Here is a 13785-nt window from a genome sequence, read left to right as displayed (position 1 = left end):
TATCTGTCTGTTTTCTGTGTGCGTCTTACTTGAATTTTGTGACCTCCCCTTTTCAGTGTTGGGTTTGAACCTATAACCTGGCCGGCCATGAGGTGAGAGAAGACTACAGCATATAAGACATAGATATACTGTAACATATAAACCAGCAAGCGCTGAGCCCTTAAGCCCTATAGTACATTCTGATGAACTGCCACCTTCATCTGCTTTGATTCAATTCTTTAAATGCTCTATGCCATTATTGTGCCAGTTGGTCAGAAGTCAAAGTGTAAAGGAGCCTGTAATTTATCCCAGCCTTAAAGGAGTAAGTAAGTAAGCTTTATCAGAAAAGTCTTCTATCAAAAGAAACACAGGATTGATGTTCTTCTTTTTTGTACACATGTTCTTAGGGTATCCGACTTCCTCTTCCTTCAGAAAAATCCTTCATTCCTGGTGCCAGGGTCTGTGTAGTGCTCGCCTCTCTCCCTTCTCCTGCTCCCCCCTCCTATAAGAATGCTAAGAACTCCCTCCCTTATACAGCAGGAAGCTATGAAGACCAAGCTAAAATGGCAGCTGCAATCTTGAACAGAGCAAGCTTCTAGAGCTTTACTCAGGTATGGTAATGCTTTCTGCAGAATAAATATAGCATTCTAGGTGGCACTAATGTGGCGAATCTATTGGCAGTAAAATGCCAAAATGACTTTCCTTCTCCTTTAAACAGGGTTCCTGTTATAGTTGATGTAGAATGGTGCACTAATATGGGGGTATGTGTGTGTGCCCATGGACTCAAGTTGTGCCCATTTCTGAAGATGTGTGCCTAATAAAGACTGGCACGAAGGGGAGAATGTGTAGTGTGAGATAGGGCAGTGCACTTCTAAACAGTTTGATGCCCAGTGTGCATAGCATTACCAACATATGAGGCATGTAGAGACCCCAGAATAGAAATGGCACTGACCGACTATTATGGCTATGGGCTCAGGAAGTTAAGCCAACAGCAGACACTTGTTTGCCCCTCTGCTAGTTGCCTGTGAGGGGAAGATGAGGCAGCAAAAGGGTAACTTTAAAAGCTAGAACTGCTACAGATTGTAAGTCTGTGTTTTTTATGGTTTCTGAGATATTAGCTGTTTTAGACCAGTCAAGAATGCTAATGGCAAGTGTTTGGCTTAACAGCTTTCTTTAAAGGTCAGAGTGTCCCAGACATAAACTGTCTATGCACTTCCTGTATAGTTAATTAAAGGTGGCCATACACAGGCCAATGAAAGCTGCAACAGACTGTGATCAGCCCGTGTTTGGGGCCCTCTGATGGGCCTACCCAACTGATATCTGGCAGATTGGAAACATTTAAAAATTATGTTGGGGCAAGGATGGTATTGACTTGTTCATGCTGTCCTCGTCCCAACGGCCGTCAATGTGATCCAATCATTTGGCCTGATGGTCAAACAATCTGATCAATCTGATAAGGTGAGCAAAACAGGTAAACATCCACTTGTTTGGCGACATCACCAAATGAGCAGATCTTTTAGTTGTCAACGTTGTCTTATTCCTTTACAGAAAGTGAAGAAAAGGGAATATTGGGCTGTTCAAAAAATAGCAGCGTCTGCATTCTTTCTTACAAACTGAAACATTCACTGTAAACTAAAGCATGTTTCAAGATTTTGCTTTCCTTTGAATCACAGAACTAATATTTAGTTGTATGACCGCTGTTTCAGAGAATTGCTGCACATCTGTGTTACACAAACAACTTCTGGCTCCTGTGAGTAGGTATTCCAGCCCAGGATAATTGGACTACATTCCACAATTCAAACAGCATTTTTGATGTCACCACACAAGTTTTCTATTAGATTAAGGTCCAGGGATTGGGCTGGCAACTCCATAACGTCAATCTTGTTGGTCTGGAACCAAGATGTTGCTTGATGTGTTTGGGGTTGTTTCAAGGGCGCATTTCCTCTTCGGCATAAGGCAACATGACTTCTTCATGCATTTTGATGTATTCAAACTGATCCACGATCCCTGATGTATGATAAATAGGCCCAACACCATAGTATGAGAAACATCCTATTATTGTGATGCTTGTACCACCATGTATTACTGTCTTTACAATGTACTGTGGCTTGAACTCAGTGTTTGCTGGTGGTGTGTGGGTAATAATTGAACTCCACACTGCTACTATTTTGTACAATAATCTACGGCCGGGACCATGGATTTGGCTGAAATTCAGCCCGAATCACGAACAGAATCCGGGACTCGGCGCATCCCTAGTTTTTACTTTTCCTTCTCCTTTAATGATTCAATTACACAGAATCGATAGCATGCATGCCATGACTATTGGGTCAGTTGGTTTCTATTTTTCTACTATACCTACTAGTAAATTATTTGCCATGTATAAATGGCAAAAATAGTGAATGATCAGGTTGGTGATGTCGCACTGCTATTATTTTGAACACAACTGTATTTAGTTACACATAGTTTATATAAATCTGCCCACTCATACAAGAGGACACGGATTGGTCTAGCTTGGTCAGGGAAAGGCAACTAACTTGAATCAACTGACTCAAAATGAAGGGAACTTAGCCTAGCATTCAAACATGGAGAGAATTTGCAAAAAAGAGTTTTTGGGTGCCTAAGGTACAACAGGACCTTGTGTGTGAATAGAAAGATATTTTTCTCCAAGGCTGTGACCTTGGGCTTTTCTTATACGTGTTGGGATCCTATGGCTAAAGTTTAGACTGGTAAGTTACTAAGACGACTTTGTATAAAGATTGTTGGTGATTATACAGTCAACCTACCCCAGTATTGTAGAATTGTTGTGTCCAAAGGATAGAAGATGTCAGGATTTCAAAAGCTAACACAATATTCCACAGCTTTGCTTCTTACATTGTTTGCTTTAATACATTGCCTATGGTTGTGGTTGGTTGGCAGGAGCTCAGTCTTTCATGCAATTTCAACATCAGTGGTTTCCAAACGGCAGGGCTCTTCAATCTGGAGGTCTGAGAGCACTGGAAATGGGGGCGTAGCCTCAAGGTCAGTTAAGGTGAGATTAAGGGTGACAACTTACTTGCTGAGATATTCTTGGAGCAAATGTTTTAATGTATCTGAAAACATGTTATGAGCTATGGGGGGGGGGGGGGGGGGTGATCTGAAAGAGTCCCACAAACACAGCTTTAAATCATTTTAAATTAATAATGCACTGGGCAATGCAGTGTTGTGATCCCCATTAAATCCTGTGGGAGCTGCTGATTTGGAGCAGATAAATAGTTTTTTGATTAGGCTGATTTCTTGCCGCACAGAGTCAGCATCTCCTGGATAATGTGCTGCAGCGCTTGAGCCAGTCCTTGTGCTGTTAGGGCTTTAGTTAATGGGGGCACATGGATGAAAACTGCCCTACCCTGTCCGTAGTGCAGAGAGATGTAGTAGGCATATTCACAGAGGTACCTACAGTACAAAGAACATAGTATTATTATGGTTAAAACAAAGTGATTGGCCAAATCAAACATACTGTTCTTTTAGTGCTTTGCTTATGTGTATACACTGCACATTTCTATATATCTATGCAGTGTAAAGAAAATGGGAGACACATGGAGTAGCTTCCATCCTAGATCTGGTGAGCTTTGTTTGGGTTCTGGCCCATTAAATAAAGTAACTATGGACAAGCATCAATTTAGCTTTCAGACTGCATTCAGCATATCACTATTTTCATCACTGATCTTTATACAAATTATATTTTTTCTGATGGGGACAGTCATGGATCCCTGATTCCATCTGGGATTTAAATCCAAACCATTTTGCAGCCTTCAGATTCTGCTGTATCTTAGTGCCAAAAATGAATCTAACTTAACCTAATTACCATGTGACTTGAGACCGGAAGTTGGCAAGTTTTTATTTTCTATGATTTTGCAAGGTTCAAATTCAGTTCAGGAGTTGGCAAATCCTAAAATTGTGGATTCTGTGCATCCCTAACCTTGAGGGCCATGTAAAAAAGCCAGGGGCAGCACTTCCCCCGGGGACATAGAGGAAGGTTGTTCTGTTGCTCTGGCATGTGTGTCTTGAAGGCCATATGGGGTTTTTAAGGGGATGGTTGACAATAAACAATCCAGCTTGACCTTTGTGCCTGTAGAGATGGTGTTAACCTGGGAGCTGCACAAAGATAGAGAGAGTAACCACTCTAGTAAACGGGTGTCAGTGAAGTAAAAAGGACACATTTGGGGGTGGCACTAAGGAAATGGGATGGGCAGGGATGGTGGGGTTGAGGCAGTGGGGAGGAAGTCATTCTTGACTGGTTGGTAGACAACTTTGGAGAAAGGGACACTTAGGTGGGAGTTAGACACATGAGCATGAGTAGAGATAGAGACATCTAGAGGGATAAAGAGAGAAGCATATGAAAGAATTAACCAGTAAAAGACAGAAAGACATCAAGGTGTTGCAGTGAGATGTGAGAAATAAGACACCTTCACTGGTCTCCCTACATGTTCCTGGTCGTCTCCTCCGCTCCTCTCAGAGCCTCCGTCTCTTTACACCATCCACACCCACTGCGCTCTCTCGTCTTAAACCTTTCTATCTCGCTGCTTCTTACCTCTGGAACTCTATCCCTGAATCCCTCCGTAGGGAAAACTCACCCACTCTCTTTAAGAAAAAACTCAGCTGTTACCTTCTGGAGCACTAAGACATTATTTTGCCCAGTCCTGCGCTTAAGGGCAAATGCCCATACCTGATGCACTCTTACCTTCCAGTTTGTGCCTGTATGTTACCCTACCACTCAGATTGTAAGCTCTACGGGGCAGGGACCTCCTTCCTACTGTGTCTCATACCACATGGCACTTATATATATATATGTTTACATATATGTATTTATTGTATTTATTTATTATATCACTTGTCCTCCCTGTGTGTAATTTTGTATTCTGTAAGACTGTACAGCGCTGCGTACCCTTGTGGCGCTTTATAAATAAAGTTATACATACATACATACATACCTAGGGTACTGGGATAGGCGCAGTGGGACATGGAGAATAATAGAGGAAAAGTGAGGCAAAGGGACACATGAAACAAAACTATTTTTGAAATTACATTTACTTATGAAAAGTCTACACACCTCCTGCAAAGTGACAGGTTTTTTTTTTTTTTATAAAAAAAGAAACCAAGATAAATCCTGTCAGAATGTATTTTACTTTTATAGCAAAATTGGCATCTTATACAAAGAAGTTGAAAACAAATCAGAAACAGTTCAGTGAAATAAATAAAGAAGAAATACAAAACCTGGTTGCATTAGTGTGCACACCCCCTTAGTTAATACTTGGTTGAAACCCCTTTTGATTTTAATACAGCACTCAGTCTTTTGGGTTAAGAGTCTATCAGTTTGGCACATTTTTGCCCATTCCTCCTTGCAAAAATGTTCCAAATCTGTCAAACATCTTCTAAGCACAGCTCTCTTCTGGTCACCCCACGGATTTTCATTTGGCTTAAGGGACGTCCTGATCTTGGTTCGGTAACTGCTGAGCCATATTTTCTTCACTTGTTGGTAACTGTTTTGTACCCCTGTCCTGACTGATACCTTTCAATGATAAGATCCCTTTCATGTTTTGCTTTATGAGACCAAGAGAAATAATCCTTCAGGAACAGCTAAACTCTATCTGAGCTCAATCAGAGCCACTTTAATTGATGTCAGGTGTGTACTTACTATTATTTTAGATGCAACTGAATGTGATTGGTTGATTTTGAATGCAGCAATATCTTTGATTGTTAAAGCATGTGCACAGTAATGCAAGCAGGTTTTTGTATGATTTTTGCTTTTCCTTTCACTATACAGTTTGATTTGTTTTCAACTTCTTTGTCAATGGTAGTTTTGCAAAAAAGGTGGAATAAGTTCTTGTATTTAACACACTTGTATTTAATCTGTATTTAACACTAACCTGCCATTTTGAAGTGGCGGGGTGTACACTTTTTGTATTCAGCTTCCTACTTAATATTTTATATTTCTGTGCAGCCTATATGCAACTTTACTGTATATTTATTACATATATTCCTAAATAAGAGCAAAGCTGAACTGTACAGAAATAGGCTGCCTATTGCTGATTTAGGGAAAGAAAACATACATTACTAAGCTGACAGTAAAACAAATTGAAAGACTTCAGAGTAAATAGTGTCTGCATCCCGATGTTTCTGTCTATAGCCTTTCCCTAGGAAACCAAACAGTTCTACCTCCCAGCATCTCTGGAGAAGATAACATCAATCCCAGGCAATGAAATGTTTTTGCAGACGGTTTTCATATTAATGACAGACTCTATTCTTTCTGGCCCTTCCAGCAAACAGCAGCCGCCGTGTGGGTGAGCACCGCCGAGGTCCTTTTCCATGTAGCCTTTGTTTCTCCCGCATTGCTCCAGGGTGATTGCTTTGGATGAGGAGGCCATTCCAACATGCACAGACAGCTAGTGTGTTTGCCATATTTGCCAACAAGAAATAACAGGAAATGAACAGAATGCAAACACTTAGCAGCAGGTTATTCAGGGAACACAGTCAGACACATATACATTTTATCTGAAAATCTGTGTAATGGGGCCCCATGTCAATCAAGTTTAAATAATCGGAGCAATGAGTGTTTCTAAGCACATTATTATTATTTCAAAGGCAGCAGTGAACTATTGCCATGGAAAGTGCCTTTCTTTCATATTCAACCCAATGTCAACAGGAACCTTAAAATGGAATGAGCCTTCTGCAGCAGCCATAAGGGGCGGAGCACAAAGCAGGAAGAAGACACTTGGCCTAACTCTGCTGAAAATAAATAGGCTATGTCTTCCCTAGTACCTGTAGGGCAAGTTACGCCAGCATGAACAGCTCTGTCAGGAACCCTTGTCTGGGATATAAATTCTATATGTAGACACTCGCATGTATGTTTCAGATATCAGGACAGTATGGCCTATAACAGGTTGGCCATGCAGAACTAACCAGTGGTCGCCAGTCTGTCCATATCTTGCACACTTTCCTCATCACCTCACTGTATTTCACTGGAAGCTCCATAATCTGAAGTTCTACATCACCACCAAGACCAAGTTTAGATAACTCCTGCAGCAAGAGGTAGATACAAAACATTTTCACTTGTGTACAACAAGAGACCATGCTGTAATTATCAAATACTGTATGAATATATATATATATATATATATATATATATATATATATTTCTCTATATACCTTTACATGCACAAGTCTGACCTGCCCCAGTAACCTTAGCTTTCACTGCCTCTGTAATTACCAACATACGTGTTTCTTGCATGGAGCAGATACAAATGGAGTCAATGTCTCCTGAGAATAAATGCACAATCTTGGTGTGCGGAACACAACAATCTTTTCCTTGGCTGGTGAATCAGACCCACCTACAGGACTAAACTATATACTCATCTTTCACACAGAACTAAATCAACATATTGTGGGGAAATGTATAAAATGAAAAACAACTGTAATGTATTAAAGTGTTTTCTCTTATAGTCACACTTTATAACATGATTTCTCTATACCACATTACACTGTGCTTTACATTTTGTGCTGGCATTTTAAAAAAAAGTTGTCAGTATATTTACCCTTTAAATGGGAATATTGGTTGAATATTTAAAGAATATAATTTATGAACATATAGATGCTTTCTGCTGCCTTATTCACCAGTAGATCCTTGCACTAGACTGGCAGCCATGCAGATTAGAAGAAGTAGGTTCCATTTTAGGATGCAAAGTTTTTGAATGCTCCCCCTGAACTGGTTGTACTGGGAAACACAGTATAAAGCTTTTAGGGCTCTGGCACACGGGGAGATTAGTCACCCGCGACAAATCTCCTGTGTCTTGGGCGACTAATCTCCCCGAAATGCCATCCCACCGGCGAAAATGTAAATCGCTGGTGGGATGGCATACACGGCGGCGGCGGCGGCAATCTGGGAAGATTAGTCGCCCGCGAACAGGGAGTTTTGTCGCGGGCGACTAATCTCCCCGTGTGCCAGAGCCCTTAGAGGGGGCTTAATGCGTTTAAAAAGGGATAAAATACAGGGCTATTGAAATGAACTCTTAGGGCTCTGGCACACGGGGAGATTAGTCGCCCGCAACAAATCTCCCTGTTCGCGGGCGACTAATCTCCCCGAGTTGCCATCAGCTGCCATCCCACCGGCGACAATGTAAGTCGCCGATGGGATGGCACATGCTGCGCAGGCGATTTCGGCAAATCACAGATTTGCCGAAATCGCGCCGCCGCATGTGCCATCCCACCGCCGACTTACATTGTCGCCGGTGGGATGGCAGCTGATGGCAACTTCATCTACTATGCTGCTTGTCTTATTTAAATATGTGGTCTGGTAACACTGGTTTGGTGAGGTCACCCATCAAACCAGTCCGATCATTTGCCCCTCGGCCATTTTCTGCTTTACAATGGCCATCAGTCACACTGACATGGAAAGTGATAAACAAGCAATTAATTCTGCCTTGCCTGTGTCACATTGCTTATTGGGAAAAACTGAACAATAGATTTATAATCTTCTGTTGTTCCCTATCATTAAATAACAGATTTCTTATGATTTTTATAGTTGAAATAAGTGAAAAAGTATATTACTGACGCTTCATGCATCCAGCAGTAATGTACCTTGGACCTTACAATTCCTTTGCATGAATGTATATTTTTATTTATATTGTGCTACTTATGTATGCAGCACTGTGCAGCAGAACAGGGATTAATAATAATAAATACAAATAAATGCAAAGTATTGCCGCCCCCCGAACGCGCATGTGCGAACTCCCGGACAGGTCCCCATTGCTCCGTATGAAAGCAAAATTTAAAAATATCATTGCGGCAGAGCGGCATGCCCCTATATTCCTGCTGCCCTAGGCCTCTCCACAAATCTGGGCCTGCTGGTACACACATATGTGTATATTGGTTGTAGAGCACATTTGGAAACACCTTTTAGTTCATATACTGTTTCATACAGATATACTGGGGGGTTTTGACTTATATAAATATAAGCTATATATTTGGTATTGGTAGGCAAATATCTATTATTTTGCACCAGTACAATGTATGGGGGTTTCATACCTTGTTGCTGCCAGCATGTCAGGAGAGCATCTAAGGCTGGGTGATGTCACTGCTGCTCTAAGCAATTCCTTAGCAATAAAAAAAATATCAATCCTTGCCACTTATTCTAGCTATTCTCCTTTCATGGGTGGTCACAATATGTCATCTTCTGGGCACTTCTTGCCAGTGAAGTAACACTGTGGTCAGTAGCAGTGGCTTAATTCAGTTTTAGCTGTGACACTTCCAGATGCTGCATTAATACTAGTAGCAAGCTGCAACTGCCAGCGGCAATGTAATGTTGCTTGGGCTTCATACACAGCAGGGCACTATATGTTCACCCAATGAGACTAAAGCTGGCCATACACGCACCAATAATATCGTACGAAACCTTGTTTCATACGATAGTCGGTGCGTGTATAGCGGCTCGACGAGGCGACCTATATCCCAAAAGGCTGCGGATATCAGTCGTCTCGTCGATCAGCCAAGTTAAAAAATTTGATTAGGCACCATTGAAGGCGCCCAAGCAAAATCTACATTCAGGGCTGAATCGGCAGAAGGAGGTAGAATTTCTATTGTTTCTACTTACATATCTGATGATTCAGCCCTGAACATCTGTGAAGGGTGGGAACGATCTTTCGTGTGAAAGACTGAAAATTTCTACGTCTGTGGCCACCTTTACTATCAGCCGGCTTTCTAGCTGTACAAAAAACGTGTATCCATCAAGTACAAGCTTTTGCCCAGTTAAATGTTGCCTTGGAATGCATGGGATTTATAGGTTATATGTGCTCTGAACAAGTCAATATTTGGGTGTACTATTTACGGTTGAGAATATCAGCATTGTCACTGGGCACTGTTTATTTTGAAAATAGATATAAGGTGTATTTATTGCAATAGACTCGCCATGTCAGTCCTTACCTTCACTGCTTCCCAGCTGGAGTTCACAATATAATTCCTATAAGGTCCAAAGCCTGAAAAACAAAAAATCATGAGAGAATACAGACTACAGTCAGTTTCCATTTGCGCAAATGATGCATAGCATGGAGACGTAATAGGCACATCTCTGCCAGATACACTATGCCAAAGGAAGAGACATTACTTGTGCCACAGGCCATAAGAACATGTGAGCATTTGGGGTGTTTTTTTTTTTTTTTTTTTAAATATTTGAATTTTATGGAGAATTGATTTTGATAAACATGCCCTTTCATATAAATAGAGTTGCCATCTGTTTATATGGTGGGCATCAAAAACATTGGAAAAGCTATGCAGCAAACCAGCAATGGGCAGAAGATAGGAGAAGTAACTCTGTCATAACTGCAAGGACTGCCAGAGATAGAGACAATTACAAGAGTATGATAGGGTTGACATCTTTTCTAGAAAATCACTAGTCTTTCTAGAAGTGTGCTAGACCAAGTGGTAAGAATACATGGGCATAGCACAGATAATAAATATAGAGAAAAATAGAGCAGCCTGAACAGCCCCCATAGCCCAATAAATAGTGACTTTCTGTGGAACCTTATAGCATTTGCCAGAATTCAGATTGCCAGTCTGGGTATGAGAACATTTCTCATGGATAGGAAAAGTGAATCACAAAGAAAGAAAATTAAACAGATTCTTACCGGTGACAGCAACAAGATTGGAATTTGATGCCATGAGTCTGTAGTTACCAGACCTTTCATAAATGCCGTACCAACAAGTTCATCACTGTAAAACCAGCAAGTCTGGGAAATGTAAGGTCAAGAATATTCAGCTTTCTCATATAAGATTGGCAGACCACCCCGGAGCCCACAAATCTACTGTGGTGCTTAAAAGTAAGTGAACCACTTTTTCTCTTTTTTAATAAGCTTCTCCTCGCTTGCCGACATAACGCAGGTGGAGAGAAGTGGACTGCATGCCAGGTCTGATGTTGCCTTTAAACTCAATACCCATGGCCAAGATGCAGCCCTCCAGTTTATTTTTAAGCCCATCAGCCTGCTCGTTGGCTACACACTGTCATATGACCTTAATCTAATTGAAATGTTGTGGGAAGACCTAAAGCGAGAGGTTCACGTGGGGAAACCCACCAACCAAGGGCGGAAGCTGTTCTGTATGGAGTCAGTGTGCAGGACTGACCAACAGTTACCCCAAACATTATGTTTCTGTTATTGCTGCACAAGGGGGGTCCACCATTCACTTACTTCCCCCCCAAAATATTATTTATTATTAATATTTATTTTATTTTTTTTTTCAAAAAATACATGACCAAATATAATAACTTTTATTTGGTTAATTTGGGTTTCTTTATCTACATTTAGGACTTTAAAATCAGAGAATGTTCTAGGTCTCATTAATATAAAAATATAGAAATTCACAAACTTTTAAGTACCACTGTATATACGGACTGCAGCTGCTTTTTTACTACTGTACTGTTACTGGACAATATAATAATAAATGCAAATCTGCATCCCAAACATTCTGGATAACAGGTCCTATACCTGTTTCTTTCTCGTGTATGTCTTTCAGCTGATGCTATCTGGTTGCCTGGTTGAGCCTCCCCAGCCACCAACTTGCAGACTGCCTTAAAGTATTTTGTGTTTAGTCTTAAGCTGGCCATACACGCACCGATAATATCGTACGAAACCTCGTTTCGTACGATATTCGGTGCGTGTATGGCAAGTCGGCGAGTCGACCGATATCGCAGGAGGCTGCTGATATCGGTCGACTCGCCCATCGGCCAGGTTAAAAGATTTTGATCGGGCGCCATAGAAGGCGCCTGATCAAAATCTGCTTTCAGGGCTGAATCGGTAGAAGGAGGTAGAAATCCTATTGTTTCTTATCTGCCGTTTCAGCCCTGAACGGTTAGTGGCTGATTGAACGATCTTTCGTGCGACCAATTGTCACACGAAAGATTGCAAATCGCCACGTGTGTGGCCACCTTTAGGGCTCTGGCACACGGGGAGATTAGTCGCCCACGGCAAAACTCCCTGTTCGCGGGCGACTAATCTCCCCGAGTTGCCTTCCCCTGCCATCCCACCGGCGGGATGGCAGACGTGGCGGCGCAAATCGCCGAAAAAGACTCGCGAGTCTCCCCGTGTGCCAGAGCCCTTACTCTTTGTTGGATATATTTCTCTTTAGAATTATCTCCCATACTAACAAACTACATGTATAGGATCTGTTATCTGGAAACCCGTTATCCAAAAAGTTCCGAATTACAGAAAGGCCATCTACCATAGACTCCATTATAAGCAAATAATTCCAATTTTTGAAAATGATTTCCTTTTTCTCTGTAATAATAAAATAGTACCTGTACTTGATCCCAACTAAGATATAATTACCCCTTATTGGGGGCAGAACAGCCCTATTGGGTTTATTTCATGTTTAAACGATTCCCTTTTCTCTGAAATAATAAAACAGTACCTGTACTTGATCCCAACTAAGATATAATTCATCCTTATTGGAGGCAAAACAGTCCTATTGGGATTATTCAATATTTTAAATGATTTTTTTAGCAGACTTAAGGTATGGAGATCTAAAATACGGAAATATCCCTTATACGGAAAACCCCAGGTCCCTGGATAATAGGTCCCACACCTTGTTGCTAGGGAAAGTTGCCATAGTAGCCACACAGCATTTGGAATTGCCAGGGCACAACCTTTACCCAGAGCCATGTGGTAAATAATGGAAAGAAGCAGCCTATTTAAAGCAGAGATATATGTTACAGGGAATAACACGGCAGGCGTCGCTAACCTGGAGTCGTGCCACTGTTATTACTACTATATTAACAGCCCCAGCAGCGCCCTACAGCCGGGTGGGTGACCCCAGGCAAGCCCAAATGGAGGCAGGGCCAGCGGGGCGGCTGGGGAGGAGGCAGGGCTCGGTGTGTGCGGGACAAGCTGCCTGCAGCATAGGATGACGGAGCTGGTGGGCAGAAGTGAGAAAGCTGCCCGGCTGGGAGGTATAGTCTGTTGCGCACAACTGAGTGCTAGGGGGTGGGCTTCCCTGGTGACTCCCACAGGCCCCGCAGCGCTATGGGGTTCATATTAGGACATTCCCAGAAGCTAGCGCTGCGCACCTTGCCACCTGTTAGCTGGAAGTGCTGCGCGTACACTAACTCATTTGGCAGCAGATCCTCTTTTCACTTGTTCTCATGTTAGAATATGTTATTCTCACTCCCAGGCAATGTCACTAAATGTCACCTTGAGCCAAACTGCCTGTGGCTTCTCAAACAAACATTATACACAGAATGACAAGGTCATGGCTGCAGGCTTCTGGGTTCAAACACAATGTACTGCGCCATGGTAGCCAAGGGCAAAGGGTGTGAGTCTTATTAATGATTAAGATACGTGAATGTGAACGGTAGAGATACGTATGGAACATACTGTGCCCCTTATTAATGCTGCCTGGGGCTGGAAGGAGCAGGAGTTTAGTCTCATTTAATATAGATGCTCACCTCTCGCATGATAATACAGACATTGCTTTATGCAAGTCCCCTTATTTAACACACTAAGTGCAGCCTTTTCTTTCTAGCTCGCTTCTCCACGCCACAGCAACACTCTATAAATGAAATAAAAATCGCACGATAGTGTAGTAGAGTCTAAACCCACACTCCCTCCTACCCCACCTTGCTTTGTCGCGTTCCTCTCACACAGGAAAGACAGGACGGCCTGATTGAGTGGAAGGAGTCACGTGGCCGCTTGTGGAGTACGGGACGGGAGGTAGCCTCTGCTATCAGCACCAAGGGAGAACACGGAGCAGGAAACAGTGTGACATGCACTTTGAAATCTGAGACACGGT

The 13785-nt window shown here is 42.1% G+C and overlaps 2 protein-coding genes across 3 annotated transcripts in view; one reads left to right on the top strand and one right to left on the bottom strand.

The window, feature by feature from the left end:
* Positions 1-2843: 2843 nt before the first annotated feature.
* pgpep1l (pyroglutamyl-peptidase I like) lies at positions 2844-13698 on the bottom strand. The gene is made up of 6 exons (XM_002933310.5): positions 13613-13698; positions 10632-10733; positions 9931-9983; positions 6916-7032; positions 6172-6398; positions 2844-3408 (listed from the first exon to the last, which is right to left on the bottom strand). Exons 2-6 carry the CDS (start codon positions 10663-10665, stop codon positions 3240-3242), a joined length of 600 nt encoding a protein of 199 aa, XP_002933356.3. The 5' UTR covers positions 10666-10733; positions 13613-13698; the 3' UTR covers positions 2844-3239.
* The window catches only part of fam169b (family with sequence similarity 169 member B), a 33047-nt gene continuing 32941 nt past the window's right edge, over positions 13680-13785 (top strand). For both annotated transcript variants that reach the window (XM_018092474.2, XM_018092473.2), the window contains exon 1: positions 13680-13783. The gene's annotated coding sequence lies outside the window, so the exon portion shown is untranslated. The remainder of the gene's footprint in view (positions 13784-13785) is intronic.

The sequence above is a fragment of the Xenopus tropicalis genome, chromosome 3 (assembly GCF_000004195.4).
Source record: "Xenopus tropicalis strain Nigerian chromosome 3, UCB_Xtro_10.0, whole genome shotgun sequence".
NCBI classification, from domain to species: Eukaryota; Metazoa; Chordata; class Amphibia; order Anura; family Pipidae; genus Xenopus; species Xenopus tropicalis.
Note: the sequence above shows the minus strand (reverse complement) of the source record. Positions and strands in the feature narration are given on the sequence as shown.

Coding starts and splice junctions, on each gene's coding strand:
- pgpep1l (XM_002933310.5), bottom strand. CDS start 10,665: ATGGCATCAAATTCCAATCTTGTTGCTGTCACCG. Junction 6,399..6,915: donor GGACAGACTGGCGACCACTG/GTTAGTTCTGCA, acceptor CAAACACACTAG/CTGTCTGTGCATGTTGGAAT. Junction 3,409..6,171: donor TTCTCCAGAGATGCTGGGAG/GTAGAACTGTTT, acceptor TTTGTACTGTAG/GTACCTCTGTGAATATGCCT.